Genomic DNA, 25,286 nt, shown 5'->3' on the forward strand with positions numbered 1-25,286 from the left:
TTCATTAATGATAACCTACTTAATACAAATTATTCATCAGTTCTCAAAAGGCAGTGTTCCAGCTTCCTCTATGAAAAAAAGAATCATTGAGAAATCAAAGGTGTAAGAAGAGATCTACCATAAAATACACATAATTTATTAGGTTTTTTGATAATCATCCAGTGAAATTTGTGATGATATGTACAATCAGAAAACAGTGTCAGAAGAACAAAATAAACTTTGAAATGAGAAAAAAATGCTTGAAAACCAAGAACTAATGCTGGTCGTGGGCAAATGGGTAGGAACTGCCCTGATCTGATGTAATATATTAATGTCTGTATCTTTGTATGGCTGCTATCATCAGATCAGTAGTATAGGATGTGCTGGGTTTCAGGCCTGCAACATGCTAGATTACGTAGTCTTCTTATGGCACAAAAAGATTGTGCTCTATAGAGTAGCAATGGGAAGTCCTTAGAACTCACCTGTGGTCTTATTGTCAAGAAACTCTAGAAATCACAAATTCTTAAAAAATAAATGTATTTTGTATTAGGACCCAAGGTAGCTAAGGGTAACACAAGAGCTTTTACCTCAAAGACTAGAGAATCAGTTTATAATTTATTTGACACATTCTCTAATATTGTTCACCTACTCATAACTCCATACTCCTCCTTTTTTTTTTTTTCGGTGAAAGGAGGGGAGATAGTGAGACAGACTCCCACATGTGCCTCAACTGGATCCACCCAGCAACCCCTGTCTGGGAAGGATGCTTGAATCAACCATGCTATTTTTAGTGCCTGAGGCTGACACACTAGGACCAACCAAGCTATCATTAACACCGAGGGCCAGCGCTCAAACCAGTTGAGCCACTGGCTGCAAGAGGGGGGAGAGGGAGAGAAGGTGGAGAGGGAGGGGGAGAGAAGCAGATGGTTACTTCTTATGTGTGTCCTGATAGGGTAACAAACCTGAGACATCCATATGCTGGGCCTACACTCTATCCACCCAGTCAACTGGCCAGGGACCATTTTTTTTGTTAATATCTTCACATCATTATGTGATGATAGTGAATGTTACTATTAAAGAGATGTCTAGAGAAAAAGATTCTACTACTTTCCAGTTATTCATCCAGTAAGTGGGAAGAGAAATTTCAAAATAACGGCAAATTAAAAAAAAATAAATAACGGTAAATATACATAGGAAGCCAGGGATTTACAGGGTAACAAGTTTTAATGGCATAGCAAATTCCTGATCACTGCTACATCCAGTCCATTGCTTCCATAAAGGCTTTCAATCTTTCTTCATTGCAGTTTCTATCATAAAATTAAATTTAAATGCTATAGAAATGACCCAGATATTACATAGTCTTAAAAATACTTACACTTTGGCCCTGGTCAGTTATCTTGGTTGGTTAAGAGCATGCTCAAACACCAAGGTTGCAGGTTCAATCCCTGTCAGGGACTGCACAACTAAGTGGAACAAATGAATGTTTCTCTCTCTATCTCTATCTCCCTTCCTCCCTCTGTTTCTTTAAAGTCAATCAATAATAGAGATGCCTAAAACTTAAGCTTTTTTCTTCATTCTTCATAAAAAATTGTAACACTGATATTAAGAGCTGTAGCAATGCATATCATATGTAGCAGTATTTGTGGAAAGAGTAAAGGATTTCTAGGTATCATCACAATTAATACAACATAAATATGTCCATTCTAAAAGTTCATTACTACTATGAGTCTTAGTGGCCTAAGAGTTGGATTTTGGTTCTTCAGCATATAATCTGTTTCTAGGATTGATGCAGTGGGACAGATTAGTAATCTTCCCAGGGAGTCTGAGGCATAGATGTGCAACTGAGGCTGAGAGTTCTTTCGAGTGTAATGGGGAACCTCTCCAAAGACTGACACGTACACACAGGGAACTTGAATCAGTATGATGACAATATCTACATACATAGCTCATCTATGTAGGTTTTACTTTTTAAAAAGTATAGGAGAGGTCATTCTACCTTTGCTATTGAAGAATTCTTCTCTGACTTACCTGATAGAATCTGATCTCATGGGGCAAAAAAATGTTTATTTTCTGAGGATCTCTTAGGGTGTCAACAGCCAGGACCCCAAAGATCCTCATATATGCATCCTGAAGAGGCAGAGCCAGGAATGACCCATTTTGATCAGTCTTCTTACGGGAATCGTTCCAGAAGAAAATGTTCCCATGGTGCTGAACTTGGGGGACATGTATTGGCTTCCCTTCATCCACTACTGTAAAGCTGAGGAATAGAAATATGAGGGTAGGAGAAAGGCACAGGAGGGGCTTTAGGTTAAACCATACAGGAAACTAGATCAATTCTCCATTTATAATCATTGGTATTATATGTCAGAAAAGTGGATTCATAAAATTACCAGGTTGGAGAGTCTGACTTGAAAGAAAAATTTGAAAAACAAGCTTAGATTATAACAGAGAAAACATATAAACAGGATGCAAAAGATATAATTTATAGAGCAGGCAGAAATAATTGAGCTGATGTTGTGAAGCAGAGTCCCTACATGACAAATCAATGCCTAAAGTGAGTTCTAGAAACAACCAGGTGAAATCATCACCTCCTCACTCTAGAAGCATTGGTCACCTGAGGCATTTCTTTCTTGGGGCAGTTCTAACTCTAGCATTGAACTGTAACTAGGAGTTCAATGCTAGATTACTTCAGGAAGGGAATTATTATGTTTTTAGAAGGGTGAAACCAACCTTTTCAAGAAATTCTTACCTGATTCCCTTCATGTCCCTGTAGAGCACTTTGTTCAGTACAAGTGGAGCATCATCTAAAGTACAAGCTACGTTCCTTAATAGAACAGTCCCTCTATAAGGCAATAGTTGGTTTTCTTCTAAGAGGGAAATGTGAGCACTGATCATCTTATTTCCATGGGCTTGAGCATCCTGTAGCAAAATGTTTCTGATCATGTATTTGCCAATAGCTATTCTCTTAATCATGTTTCCCTTCATTAGCCAGTTTGTGCCTCTGACACCAATAATTTCATTTTCATGAATAAGTAACAAAGATATTACCATTCACAAACAGTGAGAAAAAGGCTGACACCACAGCTGTTTCCCAAACTTGACTTGACTGGTTTACAAAAAAAAACAACACAACACAAAAAACAAAACTCAACGTCTACTCAAATTTAGAAGTTTAAAACTTGGATCCTAAAAAAACCCCAAAAAACAAAACTTGGATCCTGTCCCAGGCCAGTTGGCTCAGTGGTAGAGTGTCAACCTGGCATGTGGATGTCTCAGGTTCAATTCCCAGTCAGGGCACATAGGAGAAGTGACCATCTGCTTCTCCACCCCTACCCTTCCTCCTTCTCTCTGTCTCTGTCTCTCTCTCTCTTCTCCTCTCACAGCCATGGCTCGAATGATTTGAGCAAGTTGGCCCTGGGCACTAAGAATGGCTCCATGGAGCCTCCACCTCAGGTGCTAAAAATAGCTCGGTTGCAAGCATAGCCCCAGATGGGTAGAGCATTGGCCCCAGACGGGGGTTGCTGGGTGGATCTTGGTCAGGGCGCATGCAAGAGTCTGTCTCTCTATCTTCCCTCCCTTTGATCTATAGTCATATTGTCTGGGCTTTATCTAGAAGTATTTATTTTAGAGAGCCGGGGCAAAAAGATGGCTTCATTTCACTCATTTCTTAACCATCTACCATCTACTATGATGTGAACATGGAAAAAATGCTCTCAAGGAATTCTTAACGTAGATTGGCTATGACATTTATGTCATTTTAGGAAAGTATTTCTTGGGGCCCCAGATTGCAGACTTTATGCAATTACAATTTCTAATTGAAATGACTGAAAATTCTCTGTACCTAAAATATTATTATGTTACTTATAACATTATGTATTAACACATATATTGAACATGTTTATAAACTGGGGGACATTAGAGACACTTTCCTTGATATTTGTCTCCTCTTTCTACATATTTGGATTTGCTTTTCATGCCTTTTTCTTCTGCCTTTATTTCTCTTTTTCTACATAAAAGATCTAGATAGTCACTAATAAAAATGTAGTGAGCTTTATCTGAGGGTACTGCAGATCTCTGAAGCAAGTTGGAGTAATACTTCTATTTCTTAATTGGTCTCCTGTTCCTAGTCACATCATTTCAACCTGCATTAAAAACTTCAGCCATTTAGGAGATGATTCCAATAATTAAGTGTTCCTGTTTAGCTGAGCCGAATGACATAGATGCCTGGGTCAATGCACTCCATGATATGTGTAGATGATAGCCATGCTATTTTCATCTGGGAGGAGCAGCAAGCCAGGAGTCTCTGAGGGGGTGGCAAAGCTGTGGACAGTGGCCCGTCAGGCCATCTGTTTTAAGTGACAGGATTCTGTAATAGTCTCAGCTTGTTTCTAGGCAGTGCTATGAAAAATTGTGTGATGTTGGATTCCACTTTATAATAACTTTATGATTTAAACTTTTTTTTCTTTAGAGAGAGAGATGGAGAGACAGGAGACAGACAGGAATAGACAGAAAGGTAGAGAGATGAGAAGCATCAATTCATAGTTGTGGCACCTTAGTGCATTGCTTTCTCATATGTGCCTTGATTGGGGGACTCCAACTGAGCCAGTGACCCTTTGCTCAAGCCAGTGACCTTAGGCTCAAGCCAGGAACCTTGGGCTTCAAGCTAGCAACCTTGGGCTTCGAGCCAGCAACCTTTGGGCTCAAGCCAGAGACCATGGACCATGTCTATAATCCCATGCTCAAGCTGGTGACCCCACACTCAAGCTGGTGAGCCCACACTCAAGCTAGATGTACCCACGCTCAAGCTGGCAACCTCAGGGTTTCAAACCAGGGTCCTCAGTATCCCAGGCCAATGCTCAATCCACTGTGCCACCGCCTGTCAGGCTAAACAGTTCCTTTTTGAACTGACTCCCAAAACATCGTGCAAGGGAAATGTAACTTGATCTGCTTGCACATCTCCCTACTGGTATTTTTTTTTAAATCAGTATATTTTCTGTTCTAGGTTTATCTGAGTCTCAGCACAAATTAAATTAGAAATCCCAAAATGTAATTCAGTCTTTTATACCTTTCCTCTATGCTTCCACTTTGCCAACCTGCAATCATTCCAGTTGCATCTTCCTAGGCTTTGGGCCATTGTGATATATTAAAAAGACTAAAACATCTATAGCAATACCCAGTAAATTTTAAGAGACTTTAGTGTGCTCCTCCTTTGCAACCATTGAACATAGCCTACTGTGAGGAAATTTTTCTTCGTATGTATTATTTTAGAAAATATACCTGTGTGAGGGCTTTAAAGGTCTCAGTGTACACTGGCTTCAGGGATACCCCGCTTGTCTTTGCAGCACGTTGAATTTGGTGCAGCCACTTCCGTCTGGCACTATTCCTCAGGCACTCGATATGGGTCCTTTCTAAAGTAGTCATCAGAAACTCCACCAGGCTGTCCAGTACCTGATCCTCATGGCCCCTGAGTTCAGATACAACCAATTCTATGTATTTCTGAAATTGTTTTGAAGACAACTTCACTTCATGATCAGGCTGTGGCTTTGGAAATTGGATGTGTAGTTTAGCTAAAAGACATAAACACAAAACCAAGTACTAACCTAAAGCTCATTTATCTGTGGGGGAAATTTTTGTTCTCTTACAGTGAACTGAAGTCTCTGACAACTGCCCTCCATGGAAAACCAAGGACTGTATATCAAAAACATCTCACAGTGACTTCTATGCTAAGCTCAAGATGACTCCTATGTTATCTCTACTTTTTTTTTGCTTTGTTTAGTTCTTTTTTTTTAATTCTACCACTTAAGCAGGTAAAATTCCAGGGTCAAGTTTGATTCCTCCCTACCTTTTACCTTCCATTTCCAATAGACCACTTAAGTCTGTCCTGTTAGTCTTTGACAACGTACCTTGTGAACATTGTTCTCCATTCCTACTTTCATAATCTCAAGCCACTATTAATCACTTTATAATTGGATTACCAATGGTCAGGCTTAATACATATTTATAAAATTAAATTAAAACACATGTGTATTATGCAATTCCCTGGCTCAAAGTTTTTTTTTGGATCCAGTTTATTTTCCAATATTATATGCCCATAGTGCCATATAGAAGCTGTGTTTCAGTATCCCATTTTACTCAGGATCCCTGACCATACCTTGCACACTTCTGCACCTACATCTCTCTCTCATTTTTTTATAGTACAATCATGTCCTACCACCAAATCTAAACATTGCCAATAGCTTGTATCTTCCTCTATGCCCCTGCTGTTATTCCACTCCATGCCTCCCCACACCCCACACCAATAACCTGAAATTTTGCTTTTGCTTTATCTTTTTCTTCCTTTTATTTTCCTAATAGCATTATTCTGTGTGTGTGTGTGTGTGTGTACATGCATGTATGTGTGTGTACTTCTAAACAATATATGGTTTAGTTTTGTCTACTTGTATACCTTAGAAAAAGGACATCATACTATATGTAGTTTTTGGGAATTTGCTATTTTCTTCCATATTATGCTACCAAATATATTTGTGTAGTTCCTATGGCTGTGACTTATTTATTTTTAGCACTATATAATATTGCCATTCGGTAAGTATCCTGCCATCAATTTACTTATTCTCCTATCAGTGGGAAAGCAGATTGTTTCCAATATTTTTCTCTTATGAACAGTGCTATGAGCATTTTTGTACATCTCTTGGAGCACATGTATAAGTGTATTTGATATTTATTATAAATTAATAAGTCATACGTACCTTTCTTTTTTTTTTAACTTTTTTAAAAAAAATTTTTATTCATTTTTAGAGAGGAGAGAGAGACAGAGAGAGAGAAAGGGGGGAGGAGCTGGAAGCATCAACTCCCATATGTGCCTTGACCAGGCAAGCCCAGGGTTTCGAACCGGCGACCTCAGCATTTCCAGGTCGACGCTTTATCCACTGCGCCACCACAGGTCAGGCCCGTACCTTTCTTTCTTAAAGTTCAAAATCTGTCCTTCCTCAGGAGTGCTTTCACTTGAAAGATAATAGCATTCATTCTATATAAATTATTTGACAATTAAAAAATATTGCCTCGCCTGACCAGGTGGTGGTACAGTGGATAGAGCATCAACCTGGGACACTGAGGACCCAGTTTCGAAACCCTGAGGTTGCCAGCTTCAGCATGGGATTATAGACTTAACCCCATGGTCTCTGGCTTGAGCCCAAGGTCACTGGCTTGAGCAAGGGGTCACTAGCTTAGCTGGAGCTTCCCAGTCAAGGCATGTAAGAGAAAGCAATCAACAAACAACTAAGGAGCCTCAAATATGAGTTGATGCTTCTCATCTCTTTCCCTTCCTGTCTGTCTCTCTTGCTTAAAAAAAATTGCCTCTTCCCTGGCCGGTTGGCTCAGCGGTAGAGCATCGGCCTGGAGTGCGGGCGACCTGGGTTCGATTCCCGGCCAGGGCACATAGGAGAAGCGCCCATTTGCTTCTCCACCCCCCTACCCCGCCCTCCTTCCTCTCTGTCTCTCTCTTCCCCTCCCGCAACCAAGGCTCCATTGGAGCAAAGATGGCCCGGGCGCTGGGGATGGCTCCTTGGCCTCTGCCCCAGGCGCTAGAGTGGCTCTGGTCGCAACAGAGCGACGCCCCGGAGGGGCAGAGCATCACCCCCTGGTGGGCAGAGCTTCGTCCCTGGTGGGCGTGCCGGGTGGATCCCGGTCGGGCGCATGCGGGAGTCTGTCTGACTGTCTCTCCCCATTTCCAGCTTCAGAAAAATACAAAAAAATAAATAAATAAAAAATTGCCTCTTTTAGTCATCTTATTATGTGAAAGCATCTCATTTTTGGAGTTGGACTTTTGTTGATTTTTGCTCTTTAGCATCCACTCATCTTTCTCCTGGTAATTGTATCCTAAATTTTGTTTTGGGGAAACGACTCCAATCCCACCTCAGGTCATATGTTTGAGTGAGGTTTCACCTGTGGGTCTGTGGGTCTGGAGGTGGAGCCTGCACCTCAGATCTATGCCAGTCAGGCCATTCTAGTCCTCTAGTCAGAGTAGTGGGGTTAGTCCAGGCTAATACGAGACTCTTTACTTGAATTATTAGGAAAAAGACATTTTCCTTCTTAGTCTTACTGGACTTGAATAAACCTGTGAGGATATGAGATTGAGCCTGATCACCAAAAGGTGTGTGAAAATGGAATTAACACACAGAAGAGAACAGGGCCAGACTGAATGAAAGAGAAAGAAGCAGATACTTGTCCTAATGTCATTATTTGAATTCCCAAATCTATTTGTGCTCTGAACTAGCACTGGACTTTTCTATCACATGAAGCAATAAAGTCCTTTTTTGCTTAACCACTTGGTGCTGGCTTTTTTTTTTTTTTTAATTACTTGGACTCAAAGGGTTCTAACTCATATAGTCTCCAATTAGATTAAAAGTAACTTATGGGTTCTTCTGCTTTCAGTTTTTCTTCTTCTTCTCCTTTCATTCCTTTCTTCTTGAACAATATGGTCCTAAAGCCATTAGATGGGGCAGAGTAAGGTAAGTGTCTGTTCCTGGTCAAGGGAAGCCATGGTGGTTCAGAGTAGAGTATCAGAATCCAAGTGGGCTAGGAGGGTATGTGTGCAGGAAGTGGCTGGGCATGAGGCCCAACAGGGTGAGGACATTATCCATTCACCAGTGCAACCTTAAGCCCAATGAGCAAAGAGGGTGGCCCCGTGGAAAGGCTGTTTAGTTTAGGGTATCAGAACCCAAGCAGGATAAAAGGGGTGTCCACATGGGGTGGATGTCCAACATAGGGTATTTAAGCCTAAGCAGGGTGAGAAGGGAATCTAAATAGAGGAACAGCCTGGCTTGGAAAATCAGAACGTAAACAGGGTGAGGAGTGTGTCTATGAGAAAGGCAGCCTAGCAGGGGGAATCAGAGCCCAAGCAAAATGAGGACTTCCAGGTACAGAGTGTGCTCAGCATGAGGAAAGTCACAAGCCCAGGTAAACTGAGGAGGGCATCTGCATGAAAAGCCTTGTCATGGAACGCCAGAGCTTAAGGAGTTGTGTGAAGGGCGTCCACATGGCAGGGTAGTCTGGTGGTGTTGGATCTCAGAGCCTGAGGAGAGTGAGGAGGAAACTGTGTGGGAAGGACCAATTGATAGAGGGTATTGGAATTTAAGTGTAGTGATGATATCAATGTGGGGGGAGAGGACAGTGTGATAGAAGATTAGTTCTACATAGAGAGACTGATCAGATAAATAGTTATTTGCTTCTTTTTTTATATATATAATTTTTTTCTTTTTTCTTTTTGTATTTCTCTGAAGTTGGAAGTGGGGATGCAGTCAGACAGACTCCTGCATGCGCCCGACCGGGATCCACCCAGCATGCCCACCAGGGGGCGATGCTCTGCCCATCTTGGGGCCTCACTCTGCCACAATCAGAGCCATTCTAGCGCCTGAGGCAGAGGCCACAGAGCCATCCTCAGCACCGGGCAAACGCTGCTTCAATGGAGCCTTGGCTGTGGGAAGGGAAGAGAGAGACAGAGAGGAAGGAGAGGGGGAGGGGTGGAGAAGCAGATGGCGCTTCTCCTGTGTGCCCTGGCCGGGAATCGAACCTGGGACTCCCGCACGCCAGGCCGACGCTCTACCACTGAGCCAACCGCCAGGGCCCAGTTATTTGCTTCTTGATGGCAGCGATACATTCTGAGAAATGTGTTGTTAGGCAATTTTGTTGTGTGAGAACATTATAGAAGTGTACTTATACAAACCTAGATGGTATAGCCGGCTACATACCTAGGTTGTATGGTACTGCCTATTATTGCTTCTTACACAGCATGTGACAACCTGAGATTAAGTCAAGCACAAGAGAAACTAATGCAATCAAGAGACACAGTAAATATGAGATGTGTGAAACTGAAACTATAACAGGCATTGTGTTTTAGAGCAAACGTCTTTTATAAGTAGAAAGAGTACACTCTAAATTAACAATAAAAAGTATAGTAAATACATAAACCAGGAATTTTATTTATTATCATTATCCATATATAATGTACTATATATAATTGTATGTGCTACACTTTTTGTTTGTTTGTTTGTTTGTATTTTTCTGAAGTTGGAAACAGGGAGGCAGTCAGACAGACTACCACATGCGCCCGACCGGGATCTACCCGGCACGCCCACTAGGGGGTGATGTTCTGCCCATCTGGGGCATCGCTCTGTTGCAACCAGAGCCATTCTAGCGCCTAAGGCAGAGGCCATAGAGCCATCCTCAGTGCCTGGGCCAACTTTGCTCCAATGGAGCCTTGGCTGTGGGAGGGGAAGAGAGAGACAGAGAGGAAGGAGAGTGGGAGGGGTGAAGAAGCAGATGGGCGCTTCTCCTGTGTGCCCTGGCCAGGAATCGAACCCAGGACTCCTGCACGCCAGGCCGAGGCTCTACCACTTAGCCAACCGGCCAGGGCCTGTATGTGCTACACTTTTTTCTTTTTTTTCCTGAAGCTGGAAACGGGGAGAGACAGTCAGACAGACTCCCGCATGCGCCCGACCGGGATCCACCCGGCACGCCCACCAGGGGAGACGCTCTGCCCACCAGGGGGCGATGCTCTGCCCCTCCCGGGCGTCGCTCTGCTGCGACCAGAGCCACTCTAGCGCCTGGGGCAGAGGCCAAGGAGCCATCCCCAGCGCCCGGGCCATCTTTGCTCCAGTGGAGCCTTGGCTGTGGGAGGGGAAGAGAGAGACAGAGAGGAAGGAGGGGGTGGGGGTGGAGAAGCAAATGGGTGCTTCTCCTATGTGCCCTGGCTGGGAATCGAACCCGGGTCCCCCGCACGCCAGGCCGACGCTCTACTGCTGAGCCAACCGGCCAGGGCGTGTGCTACACTTTTATATAAAGGGTGGTGCAGTAGGTTTGTTTACACCAGATCACCACAAACATGCAAATAATATGCTGTGCTACAATGTGACAACAGCTCTGATGTCACTAGAAGATAGAAAATTTTCAGCTCCATTATAACCTCATGGGAACATTGTCATATATGCAGCCTGTCATTGACTGAAATGTCATTATGTGATGTATAATTATAAATATATTTAAGATAATATGAGCAAGATCAAAAGGAGCTACAAAACAGGAGAAAACCAGAATGAGCCCTGTGGTATTAAATTGGACTTGGAGGTATGGGTGTGAACTTACGTTTTTAATATTAATAGATACTTACAGAAATATGTACAAATGTAAATGTTTGTGCATACACACCACATACACAAACATACATATCCCTATGAGAAACTTGGATTAAGGACCTAGAAGCAATAAGCATGTGGAGAACCCTGATCTTAGCTTCTAAATACCACTTTCCACGAAAAGAAACCAGGGAGAAGTGATTTCTGGGAGCAGGGAAAGTATAAGATGAACCTAGAAAATGTCATTGTGTCAGAAAGCAAGGAGATTCTCATAGAATGGTGAGTACATCTTAAAAGGACACAAGAAACTGGCAGTTTCTTATAAAACTAAAGATATACCTATGCTAGGGGCCCAGAAATTCTACTCCTAGGTATTTTATTGAAAAGAAATAAAAACAAATATTCACAAAATAAGATGATTTATACATGATTATGCCTAGTGTCTTTATTCATAATAACCAAGAACTAGAAACAGGTGTCTATCAATTGGAGAATGGATTAACAAACTATAATATATTTATACAATGGAATACTACTCAGCAATAAAAAGAAACAAACTGTTGGTAATGCAGCAAGCAAGGATCTCCAAAAAATATATGCTGAGTGAAAAAAGCCTTACTCAAAAGAATATATATATAAATTATCTCATTTATATGAAGTTCTAGACAAGCTAAAACTAATCTGGTTGTGGAAAACAACCAGAAGGGTGATTGCCTTGGGGACTGGGTGGTTAAGATTGAATGAAAAAGAGGCACAAGGGAACTTTTTGCTCTGCGTCTTGATAGGGGTATGGGATACACAGGTTACACGTTTGCCAATACTCAGTGAATGTACACTTAAAATTTTGTGTATCTCATGTGTAAATTTTACTTCAAAAGAAAAAAAAACTGTTAGTATATATTGAACTCTAATTAATGATATGCATGCTGAAGTACTTGGGGAGGAGTGTATTGATGTCTGTAATTTAATGTGAAATGCATCCAGAAAAAAGAGAAATATAAGGAAAGACAGAGGGATGGAGAGATAAATAGACAATAAAAAGTAAAGCTCCAGTGGCGCAATCGGTTAGCGCGCGGTGCTTATACGATAGACAATAAAAAAGTGTAGTAAAATGTTAATGATAGAAATCTAGGTGGTGGGCATATAAATATTCACTGTAAAATTCTTTCAGTTTTGCTGTATGTCTTAAATGTTTCATAATAAAATATTAAGACGGGAGGGGAGGACACAGGGACAGATCGAAAAATAAATAATGATAGCGTTGTGTTACGACCCACTGAATAAAATAGTATACCATGAATACATACTGTTATAAATGAATAAACAAAAGGTTTGACTCGAAAGGGAATGTTTACATGGTTTCAAAGTACCCATGAAGTAGCTATTAATTACAAAGGGAAAGAAGTGTAACTTTAAAACAGAGGAGCCTAACAGATATCATTATCATGAGATTTCTGATAACATTCAATGAGAAGAACACAGCCTCACTTATATATTCTTGCCAAAAATGAACAACCTTCATTTAATCATGAGGAAATATTACACAAAACTAAAAGGACAAATTACAAACAACCTGCCTATACTCTTCAAAAATGTCAAAGTATTGCCTGACCAAGTGGTGGTGCAGTGGGATAGAGCGTCAGACTGGGATGCGGAGGTCCCAAGTTCGAGACCCCGAGGTTGCCAGCTTGAGCGCGGGTTCATCTGGGTTGAGCAAAAAGCTCACCAGCTTGGACCCAAGGTCACTGGCTCGAGCAAGGGGTCACTCGGTCTGCTGAAGGCCCGTGGTCAAGGTACATATGAGAAGGCAATCAATGAACAACTAAGGTCTCGCAAGGAGAAACTGATGATTGATGCTTCTCATCTCTCTCCGTTCCTGTCTGTCTATCCCTCTCACTGACTCTCTCTCTCTCCGTAAAAAAAAAAAAAAAAAAAAAAAAGTCAAGGTTTGGAAATCAAGGAAAGACAGAGGAGTTTCTTAGTTTCCTTGTTCAAGAATGAAGAAACAGGCCCTGGCGGGTTGGCTCAGCGGTAGAGCGTCGGCCTGGCGTGCGGGGAATTCGGGTTCGATTCCCGGCCAGGGCACATAGGAGAAGCGCCCATTTGCTTCTCCACCCTTCCTTCCTCTCTGTCTCTCTCTTCCCCTCACGCAGCCAAGGCTCCATTGGAACAAAGATGGCCCGGGCGCTGGGGATGGCTCCTTGGCCTCTGCCCCAGGCACTAGAGTGGCTCTGGTCGCAGCAGAGCGACCCCCGGAGGGGCAGAGCATCGCCCCCTGGTGGGCAGAGCGTCGCCCCTGTGGGCGTGCCGGGTGGATCCCGGTCGGGAGCATGCGGGAGTCTGTCTGGCTGTCTCTCCCCGGAAAAATACAAAAAAAAAGAATGAAGAAACAGCAGTAATTTTACACAGACTACTTGTCCAATTTTCAGTTTCTTTAAGAAACACTCTGAATATTTTAGTGAAACTTTCTAAACAATTAAGAGAATATAATGACAGAATGATTCACCAAAATATTGTAATTTTAAGAGAGTTAAATGTCCTACTTAAGTAGAAGCATATATTAAAGCAAATAGAAAAACTAAAGGACATATCCAATAAATATTAAGAGTTACTCCATGGGAGCCCTGGCCGGTTGGCTCAGCGGTAGAGCGACGGCCTAGCGTGCGGAGGACCCGGGTTCGATTCCCGGCCAGGGCACACAGGAGAAGCGCCCATTTGCTTCTCCACCCCTCCAACGCGCTTTCCCTCTCTCTTTCTTCCCCTCCTACATCCAAGGCTCCATTGGAGCAGAGATGGCCCGGGCGCTGGGGATGGCTCTGTGGCCTCTGCCTCAGGCGCTAGAGTGGCTCTGGTCGCAACATGGCGACGCCCAAGATGGGCAGAGCATCGCCCCCTGGTGGGCAGAGCGTTGCCCCTGGTGGGCGTGCCGGGTGGATCCCGGTCGGGCGCATGCGGGAGTCTGTCTGACTGTCTCTCCCTGTTTCCAGCTTCAGAAAAATGAAAAAAAAAAGAGTTACTCCATGGGAAATAATGGGACAAGAGCAATTTATTTCCTTAAATTCTACAGTGTAGACAGGTCACATGTTCCACAGGTTTTTTGGGTTTTTTTTTTGTTTTGTTTTGTTTTTTGGTATTTTTCTGAAGCTGGAAACGGAGAGAGACAGTCAGACAGACTCCCGCATGCGCCCGACCGGGATATACCCGGCACGCCCACCAGGGGGCTATGCTCTGCCCACCAGGGGGCGTCGCTCTGTCGCGACCAGAGCCACTCTAGCGCCTGGGGCAGAGGCCAAGGAGCCATCCCCAGCTCCCGGGCCATCTTTGCTCCAATGGAGCCTCGGCTGCAGGAGGGGAAGAGAGAGACAGAGAGGAAGGAGAGGGGGAGGGGTGGAGAAGCAGATGGGCGCTTCTCCTGTGTGCCCTGGCCAGGAATCGAACCCGGGACTTCTGCACGCCAGGCCGACGCTCTACCACTGAGCCACCGGCCAGGGCTCCACAACTTTTTATATGGGATATATCTCTGCTCAAAAGATTAGGCTATATTAGACAGGAAGATAAAAGGGAAATTACAGGCTAAAAGTCTCAAGTTGCTCCTTCCATATAGAAAACTTCCATTTCAAGAATGCCAGCAAAAACATTTCTAGAAATTTTTAATTCTGTGACTTTATCCTACTTAAACCCCAAGTTTACATCCTGGACACAAAAAAATGGATAAGAAGTGTCGGGCAAAACAACAACATACAAACAAATGAGCTATTTAAAGATTTGCCAATCTGTTATTAGCTAATGTTTGAATTTAAAATTTTCTTCCTTTTTAAAGAAACAAAATCTGCCTTTCTTCTTCCATTAGGCTTCAGTTTAGCAATGCTCCACAGGCCAGGTGGCTGCCTGTATGTGTTCGGAGAGTCATTTTGTTTGAGCCTACCCTTAGAGAGAGGGATTTGTTCTTCCTGCTTGCAGACATGTTCTTCTGGCAACAGATTCTGCCTCCTCGTTATTTTCTTCATTCTTATTTGCTGGGCTTAACCCATTACATTTTATGTTTTCTACCTCTCTCTACTGCTGTACTTTAATCATTTATATTAGAACATCCTTATAACATCATCCTCAGGTTTCTTAAATTCTAGAATTCATCATGTCTAATCCCTTCATTTTACAAAGGAGGGCCTACCTGGATCTACAGAAGTTCAATAATTTGCCCTTGCTCATGTGACCATTTAGTGAAAGATCCAGTATTAAAACCCAGCTCTCCTATTATGTAATGCTCTTTCCTCTGTAAAACATGGTTTTAATTTTTTAGAACTAATTGTGTGTTGTGAAATTTGCCCATATTATAAAGCCACCTCATTATGCCTTTTGAAACTTCATTAAGTAAATTTTTTTTGGATGCAGTCTAAGAAAGTAGAGTAGTATAATGTAAAGTTTGCAAAAGACAGTTAATAAAAAACACATGATGCCTGACCAGGCGGTGGTGCAGTGGATAGAGCATCAGACTGAGATGCAGAGGACCCAGGTTCAAGACCCCAAGGTTACCAGCTTGAGCGCGGGCTCATCTGGTTTGAGCAAAAGCTCACCAGCTTGGACCCAAGGTTGCTGACTTGAACAAGGGGTCACTCGGTCTGCTGTAGCCCCATGGTCAAGGCATATATGAGAAAGCAATCAATGAATAACTAAAGTGCCACAACGAAAAACTGATGATTGATGCTTCTCATCTCTCTGCATTCCTGTCTGTCTGTCCCTATCTATCCCTCTCTCTGACTCTCACTCTATCTCTGTAAAAAAACAAACAACAAAACAAAACACATGACAATTGATAAACTTAAGGCTGAAGAACTTAACTAACCCTGATAATTATTTCTATTGTGCATGATATACTTTATTTTTTAAAAAAATATTCATTGATTTTAGAGAGAGGAGAGAGAGAGAACAAGGGGACAGGAAGCGAGAAGCATCAACTTGTAGCAGCTGCCTCTCGTGTGTGCCTTGACCGGGCAAACCCAGGACTTCCAACCAGCAACCTCAGCATTCCAAGTCAGTGCTTTATCCACTGTGCCACCATAGGTCAGGCGAATTATATACTTTAAGAATTGGAAATCTGGTATGCCAAAGTCACCAGACAAAACCTTAAACCCAGTGAAGAGTACAACCGCTTATATTGGGATCTAATCAAATGAGGGAGGGAATTTATTATATTGGAATAAGAGTTTCAGTGGCTTTTGATTGAAAAGTATTGATCAGAAGAGAAAAATATAATATAGAAGAAGAAAAAGCCATTTAGGAGAATTAGTTGAATTAGTAATTTCAGAAGAAACTTGCAAGCTAGCCAGACTTGAGAAGCAAAACAGATCTTGTAGAAGCAAAGAGATACAACAAGAAGAGAATGTTTAGATTCTGTGGAATGGTTTGGATTCTTTTAAACCAAGATTGAGGGTAGCCAGGTACACAGAAGGAATCTAACCATGTAGAGTGGAGATTTTGGACAAAGCACTCTACAACGTATTCTATTCCTGATTGCTCTGATATTTTTTACATTCCCACCAGCAATGCACAAGGGTCTCAATTTCTACACAACTCTCTCTCTCTCTCTTTTTGAGAAAGAAAAAGGCAATAAGGGAGAGAGAGATGAGAAGCATCAACTTGTATTTGTGTCACTTTAGTTCATTGATTGCTTTTCATACATGCCTTGACTGTGGGGGAGCTCAAGCTGCGCCCCTGACCCCTTGCTCAACCCAGCAACCTTGGGAATCAAGCCAGCAACATTTGGACTCAAGCCAATGACCATGGGATCATGTTGATCCCACACTCAAGCCAATGACCCTACACTCAAGCTGGTGAGCCTGCACACAAGCAGGATGAGCCCGCTCTCAAGCTAGCAACCTCAGGGTTTTGAACCTGGGACTTTAGTGTCCCAGATCAATACTCTATCCATTGCACCACCACTGGTCAGGCCAGTTTCTCCACACATTTGCCAACACTTGTTATTTTCCATTACAATTTTTTGATTAAATTATTTTTATTTTAAATGCCATATTACATAAGCAACAAAAGCAAAAATAAATAGGTGGACAACATCAAACTAAAAAGTTTTCCCACAGCAAAAGAAACAATCAACAAGATTAAAAGGCAACCTATAGAATGGGAGAAAATATTTTCAAATCACATATCTAATAAGCGGTTAATATCTAGAATATATAGGGAATGCATACAACTTAATAACCAAAAAAAAATCTAATTAAAAAATGGGCAGAAGAGCTAAATAGACATTTTTCCAAAAAAGACATGAAAATGACCAAAAGGTGAAAAGAAAAAGATGCTCAACATCACTACTTGTCAGGGAAATGCAATTTAAAACCATAGTGAGATATTACATCACACCTGTTCAAATAGACATCATAAAAAAGACAAGAGATAACAAGCATTGGGAGGATGTGGAGAAGAGAGGAACCCTTGTGTACTTTAATGGGAGCATAAACTAATATAGTCATTATGGGAAACAGTATGGCAGTTCCTTAAAAAATTAAAAATAGAGCCTGACCAGGCTGTGGCTCAGTGGATAGAGCATCGGACTGGGACATGGAGGACCCAGGTTCAAAACCCTGAGGTCTCCAGTTTGAGTGCGGGCTTATCTGGTTTGAGCAAGGCTCACCAGCTTGAATCCAAGGTCGCTGGCTTGAGCAAGGGGTCACTTGGTCTGCTGTAGCCCCCCGGTCAAGGCACATATGAGAAAGCTATCACTAAGAAACTAAGGTGCAGCAACAAAGAATTGATGCTTCTCATCTCTCTCCCTTCCAGTCTGTCTGTTCCTTTCTCTGTCTCTCTCTGTCTCTGTCACACAAAAAAATTTAAAAATAGAAGTACCATATGATTCAGCAATTCCACTTCCAGGTAAATATCCCAAGGAAACAAAATCACTATCTCAAGGAAATATCTGCACCCCTATGTTCACTGCATAATCGTTCACAATAGTCAAGACATAGAAACAACTTAGGTGTCCATCAACAAATGAAGGGATAAAAAAATGTGGTATATACAACGGAATATTACTCAGCCATGAAAAAGAAGGAAATTCCACTATTTGCAATAACATGGATGGATCTTAAAGACATTATGCTAAGTGAAATAAGTCAGACAGAGAAAGACAAACACTGTATTCCACTTATATGTGAAATTTGAAGAAGCCAAATGCATAAAAACAGTGTATAATGGTGGTTGTCAGGAGCTGGGGAAATGGAGAAATATTAGTCAAAGGGTACAAACTTAAATTATAAGATGAATAATTTCTGAGGCTCAAATGTACAGTATAGAGACTATAGTTACTATATAAGGATACTGCACACATATATAAGTATCAAATCAACCTATTATACATTTAAATTTATATGTCAGTTATATCTCAATAAAACCAAACTATTCACAGCCATACTAGCAGTTGTGAGGGTGGTAGCTCATGGTTTTACAACAACCAGTATTTAATGGTATATATGTCCACAGTACTGGGAAACTTGAAGCCAAGTTGTTAGCAGGACTTAAGTCATATTTTTACCTGTCTTCATAGATTCTTTTTCCATTCCATCCTTGTATGTATACAAGAGTTCATCAACTTCCTTCAGATCCAGGAAGCCTGAGCTATCATAGTCCCACATCTGAAAGAGGGCTTCTAGGAGAAGTCCTCGTCGGACCCAGGAAGTATTTCGTCTAGCCTAGGTTGCAAATAGGATAACAAAGCACAGAAGACATGTTGCTTATTGTACTAGCTGGCATCGTATGTTTATTCCCCCCAAAAGTGCAGTACTTATTATAGAAACAGCTTTGCTTGGGGACTAAATATGATATTGATGGGGAAATGAAACATTTTATTTTAATCTCTAAATACTGTTTCTCTGTTTCATCTCTAGTCCAAAAGAACATGCATTCTCTGCATTGGATTAAAACACATTAATTTAAGAAGAGGACTACACTCTTCAGGAATCTCTAGTTCATTCCTTTCCATTCCCTTGTTAGTGGTTCAGAAATGTGATAAACACAGGGGGTGCTCTGCCTGGCTTATTGGTGGGATGTGTTTTGTAGTGAAAGGGAATGAATGGCAGTATTCAAACAATAAAAAACAACTGTGTTCAAAAATTATTTTTTACATTTAACATTGACCTAACTTGACATTAATTACTTTTTTCACTTTTTACTAGAATAATTACATCAATTGGACAGTAATTGAATTAATACCTAGAAAGATTTAATTGCTAAAGGGAAGTGAATATATACCATTTGGTTAAATAGGGGGAACTGCAATTGAGGAAACAAAAGGGATATCAACTCTGGAATTGAGTTGAGAAAACTCATAAAGCTGATGAGATTACTGAATATGCCTGGTGAATCTAGTTTACATATTTTATAGAAGAACACATAAATTGTTTGTATCAGCTAATGTATGTGCATTTACCTATCACCTAAATAAGTAGTAAGTTTTTATGACATGTACTACCTGGGTGCAGTGCACATGAATAAAAATATATATTCAAACAATGATAACACTAGGTATGTGCACTTTTAAATGTACTCACACGGCAAACAAATAATGCACACACTCACACACATATTTTTGCTTATACACATATCTGCCCCTTAGAACCTGCTTTTCAAGACTCTGAAGGAAAAATAAAGCTGTACAATAAATAAACCATCTCCTGCCACCATTAATCATATTATTCGGGGAATGAGTTCTCTGGAATGGGATCTTAGAACATTTGACCATTAAAAAACCCCAATTATTTAATGGTCATGTTCTTTGAAATAGTGATAAATTATATATAATAGTGTAAATTTATAAAGAAGAGCCACACTAGGAACTGAAGGAGAGGTTTACTTACAATAGCGACCTCATTTGTTTCATTGAAACAACCACCAGTATTACTCACCTCTTCTAAGTTATTCATTTTCTCTTCTTTTGTTTCAGCATAGCCCCTCTTAAAAAAGGAGGTGAGGGTCTCGCTGACACTCAAAGGGGCATCTTCACCAACAAATGTCTCCAGGAGTTGCACAAACTGGAGTAGATTGAAGGAAATTCCATTGAAGCCACTCCTACCTTTCATTTCTTTGTAAGACTGAATATTTCTGATAATTGAATGTAGCTCTATCAAGCAGGAAACATACAAAACAGTGAAGTGAACAATTTTCTCAAAGATTAAGAAAAATACATTTGAGCACTTATTATAATGGACATCTGCTACTATTTTCCTGTCAGAAATCCATGCTGACTTCATGAGGACAGCACCATTCTTTTTTGACAAAACATCTCTTCCCCATTGTCGGTTTATATGATATAAGTGAGGTGGTACTTAAACTCCCAATCCTTGCCCCAAGAATGGCTAGGTGATATAGGCCTGGCCAATGAGTCACATATAATAGCAATATAATCCCCAATAAACCAATGAGAATTAGACCCAGAACTTCTCAGGGAATTGCTGGGGGCAGAAACACTCTTTTTTTTTTTACTCTGATTCCTGAACTGGTAGAATATATGCTTAGATATAATCTCATGGATGTCTCTGTCATACTATGGAAGAAACAACCTAAAACTGAAAGTTACACACAGAAGAACAGGACCTGCTAATGTTGAGTCCTCAGACTCAGTTGTGCCTGAAGCCAGCTGCAATCTGGGCTTGCCAGTTAGAGATAAGTCTGTAAATACCACCATTACAACCTCTCCCCCAAAGAGTCTTTACTATATTTATCTTGAAGCGCAATGTTATAACATGAAGCATATTTCATAAAACTTTAACCCAGTAATTTATGATTGATTTTTTCATTGATTTAATCATTAATGCCCTTATGGCTTCCATATGAAATTTGACATAACAAAAATAATCACCCATGCAGTTTTTTTAAAAAACAGTAAAAACAAAATTGAAATAAAGAAGTAAGACTAGGAAAAGAAGAACATGAATTAGCAGGCCACAGGAGCTTGACTAATGCCATGCATTTTCACCAAAATATTTTGAGGATAGAAAGTATATTATTTGACCTAGACTTATATAAGAAAATATCTGAAGATAGGAAGAAAATAATTTGATCTAACTTGTTCTACTATCTGTCAATGAAAGGTAATAAAATGGTATTGTAGTAAAATATGAGTACTTGTTGGAACAATCACTACTAAATACATGGTTTATCTGAGAGCTAGCTACTCTGCTCTCTCTGTTAAGTAGATCGTTCTTCTTAGGTCTTCAAAAACAAACTGTATTCTCACCTGTCTCACATGTTTGGATGTGAAACTACAGAGAGAGAAATAGCTGAAATGATTTGTACTGAGTAGTAACATCGACTGTCTGATTCCCTTTGAATACCTAAATCGTAGCTTCAAAGCAGCTGTTGGGCCACGTAATGATAAAAACAAGAAACTATACTAATGCATATGTATATGCCTACTACCACCAAAAATATTCATCTTGGATATGTTTAGACCCATCAATTCAGGGACAAAATAATGCAAAGTTGTTCATCCTGCTATTGTGTCTTGGCTAAGTCCAGTCTTTAGAATGAGTTACCATAATAAATTAAATTCATCAATCAGACTACGATCTATCCTTTCTAATTTTACTGTTAACATGTACCTGTGAACCTGGAGTTACCATAGATCAAATTCGCCTGTTCCTCATCTTCATATTTGGCATTATTCTTCCAGTTACAAGTCCAAAGTTCACCTGTAAAACACACATTCCATATCATAGGCAATTTAACTTCACTTTCACAATGTTTTTGTCCTAGAGTATAAATAAAAGGAGGATTAAATAAGTCACCTGACCATGGCTTTCCCTCTATTTTTTGGGACTTGGGTTCACAGGCTTTGTCTTTCTGAACTTCCTTTTTTGCAGTTTCTAAAAGGTGCAAAAGAAAATGCCTATGAGTTAGACATTATGTATTCTTAAGATAATGAATAAGAGAAATGCCTTGCACATACAACACCAAAAACTTTCTTTCAGGTACTTTCCCATATATGTTTTGTCATACTCAAGCACAATTATATCACTTTATAACTCTAGTTATTGAGAGCAGTTCTGTCACACAAGCTATTTTTGTACCCCAGTTTGGTCATGCAAAATGAGGCTATGTTTCCTAGCTTCCCTCATGGCTAGGTGTTACTGTATGCTTAAATACTGACCAGTGATATGTAAAGAGAAGTGATGTGATGCTTTATCCATTTTCCTTTCTCCTTAGCAGCTGGTCAGAATGTACACATGGTGGTGAGCCATTTTGAACCATGTATTAATTGGAGGAGAAAACACAATATAGAAAGAGCTTGAGCCACTGCTGAGTTTATGGGACTGAACTATTACATAACTTTTGACTTTAATATGAAAAAGGAACTCCTGTCTTGTTTAGAAATTTGTTATTTTGTTTTGTCTTTGTTTATATATATATTTTTAGACATTGTCATTTTGGACCACTGTTACACGTAGCCAAAATTAAGTCCTCACTAACATAACATCTGATTGAACAGTAACTGCACTAATTTTTTTCAGCTGCATTCCTATGTAAGGAGAGCCATAAATTAGTAGCTCTGTTTTGTGAAGAAATAAACATAATGCTCAAAAATAAATAAATAAAAGATTTCAAATTAGGCCCTGGCCAGTTGGCTCAGTGGTAGAGCGTCGGCCTGGTGTGCAGAAGTCCCGGGTTCGATTCCCGGCCAGGGCACACAGGAGAGGTGCCCATTTGCTTCTCCACCCCTCCCCCTCTCCTTCCTCTCTGTCTCTCTCTTCTCCTCCCGCAGCTGAGCCTCCATTGGAGCAAAGATGGCCCGGGCGCTGGGGATGGTTTCTTGGCCTCTGCCCCAGACGCTAGAGTGCCTCTGGTCGCAACAGAGCGATGCCCCAGATGGGCAGAGCATCGCCCCCTGGTGGGCGTGCTGGGTGGATCCAGGTCAGGCGCATGCGGGAGTCTGTCTGACTGCCTCCCCATTTCCAGCTTCAGAAAAATACAAAAAAAAAAAAAAAAAGATTTCAAATTAGTTGATGATAGTGTAAAATCTGGAACATAGGTTACCCATCTCTTGAAGTTTTCTTTGGGACTACAGAATTAAAGAGCAGAACTTTAAAAAAACTTATGTCTAACTGAGATCTTCAGTAGTATTGAGATTGACTATCTGAAAGGTTAGAATTTCCAAAATAGTTCATAAATTGGCATAGGCAATTCAAAGGAAAAGTCTTCTTCAGAAAGTACATTTGAAATGCAGAGTGCCTTCTGTCTTAAATATGACTTGCAGCAACTTTTTAAGAACATATATCTTATATATAACTGAGAAAAGCAAAATCCATCTTATAGTTGAAATAAAATAAATTTTCAAAAGTAGTTTCTTATATCAGATACCATATTTAAAACAAAAGGGCTTCTACTGCCTTTGCAGAAGTCCAGTGTAAATTTCTATATGAAACATTACCAGATTTCTTCCTTACAAGTGGGTTTCTAGTACAAAAGGAATTCTGGGTATATAGACAATGGAGACTTTCTGGTTTCCTTTTCTTTTTTTCTTGGAACTCAGTCTTAGTCATCATTATACTGTTGTCTAGACTTGGTAAATAGCTTAAGGAGTCTAATAAGGTTTTCAAACCTAACATAGCTAAAAACAGGGTCCCAATTCCAGGCCTCCCAGTTCTCTCTCATTGTTCTGAGCAATTCTATTCTTCTCCCAGTCTTTCCTCTTTGTGGTAGATAGCATCATCATCCATCCAGTTGCTCAAGCTGCAAATCTGGCTGTCTCCTCTTTGACTCCTCTCTTTATGGTTTGCATTTAATTGATTGTTCAAGGTTTAGTCATGCTGAGCAGAAAAATACACCTGAAGTTTGCATGACCTGATAGGCTAGAAAAGATCATAATTGTAATGACTATTTTCTGAAAAAACTTTAGAAACTACTCCACAAAACAGAGACATAACATAAGAGAACTGCATTATTACCTGAAAGATTGTTTCTATTTGATAGTGGTTCTTCCTCTTGCTCTTCAGCAATCATGAATAGTTCCCCTTCAAATAGTTGCTCCTGAGTATCTTCTTCCTCTTCAATGCACTCAAAGGGAGTAGCCTCCCTAGATTTTTTAATCTCTCTTAAGATATTACCTTCCCTTGATTGTGAAGTTGAATCCATGTTCTGTTCCTCTGGAATTGTATTTTCAGGTGATTCTTCTGGAATAGTATTTTCAGGTGATTCTTGTTCTTCAGTTGACCCTTTATATGTTTCTTCTATTACTGATTCTTTGCGTGATCCTCTGCGTGATGTCAACTCTCTGCGTGATCCTTCTTCTGCAACTGACCCTCTGTGTGATTCTTGTTCTGCTACTGATTCCCTGCGTGATCCTCTTTCTCCGGTTGACCCTCTGCGAGATCCTTGTTCTACAATTGACCCTTTATATGTTTCTTCTATTACAGACTCTTTGCGTGATCCTCTGCGAGATCCTTTTCGTGAAGTCGACTCTCTGCGTGATCCTTCTTCTGCAATGGACCCTCTCTGTGATCCTTGGTCTATTACTGACCCTCTGCGTGACCCTTCTGCAACTGACCCTCTGTGTGAACTTCGTTCTGTAGTTGACCCTCTGTGTGTTCCTTGCCTCACTGTTGACTCTTTGCGATGTCCTTGTGCTGGTATCGATTCGCTGTACAGTCCTGGTTCTGCAGCTGGCTCTATATCTTGTTCTTCAGTTAAAATTTTATGTGGGTCTTGTTCTGCAGTTGTTCCTTTCTGCTGTTCCGGTGGGCTTGATTTTCTATGTTTATCATGTTTAGGTTGATCTTCTGAATTTTCTGAAAATTTACTTTGGGTTTTGCTAGCATGTTTTTCAGACAGTAATGTATTTGTCTCTAACAACAAATTGTCAAAGTCTTCATAAATGTGTTTCTGACTATCCATGTCTCCCCAGAACTCAGACAAGTCTATCTCTTCAAATTCAATGAATGGCCCTAGTGCATAAAACAAAACATTTACCTAAACAATTGATCTTATAATTCAGAATCAGTAGTAGTAAATTACTGCAAAAAAGCATTGAGCACTGTGATTATAATATAGGTCTATTGCTTTAAATAAATACCAGTAATCTTTCCCTGCAGCACAGTAAAAATCAAAAAGGTATCCAAATGAACATAAAAGATGCTCACTACTGTAAATTGGAAAGTATCCCTTCCTAAAAGGTGT

The 25,286-nt window shown here is 40.7% G+C and overlaps 1 protein-coding gene across 1 annotated transcript in view; it reads right to left on the bottom strand.

Moving 5' to 3' along the window:
* The window catches only part of EFCAB5 (EF-hand calcium binding domain 5), a 129,798-nt gene that overhangs the window by 18,364 nt on the left and 86,148 nt on the right, over positions 1–25,286 (bottom strand). Inside the window, exons 11-19 of the mRNA XM_066258326.1 lie at positions 24,571–25,054; positions 24,059–24,474; positions 21,902–21,979; positions 21,716–21,805; positions 20,021–20,235; positions 18,652–18,808; positions 5,257–5,546; positions 2,729–2,898; positions 2,008–2,236 (exon numbers count right to left, since the gene is read on the bottom strand). Coding sequence (XP_066114423.1) covers positions 2,008–2,236; positions 2,729–2,898; positions 5,257–5,546; positions 18,652–18,808; positions 20,021–20,235; positions 21,716–21,805; positions 21,902–21,979; positions 24,059–24,474; positions 24,571–25,054 — 2,129 coding nt within the window. The remainder of the gene's footprint in view (positions 1–2,007; positions 2,237–2,728; positions 2,899–5,256; positions 5,547–18,651; positions 18,809–20,020; positions 20,236–21,715; positions 21,806–21,901; positions 21,980–24,058; positions 24,475–24,570; positions 25,055–25,286) is intronic.

This window comes from Saccopteryx bilineata, chromosome 2 (genome assembly GCF_036850765.1).
Source record: "Saccopteryx bilineata isolate mSacBil1 chromosome 2, mSacBil1_pri_phased_curated, whole genome shotgun sequence".
In the NCBI taxonomy this organism is placed as follows: domain Eukaryota; kingdom Metazoa; phylum Chordata; class Mammalia; order Chiroptera; family Emballonuridae; genus Saccopteryx; species Saccopteryx bilineata.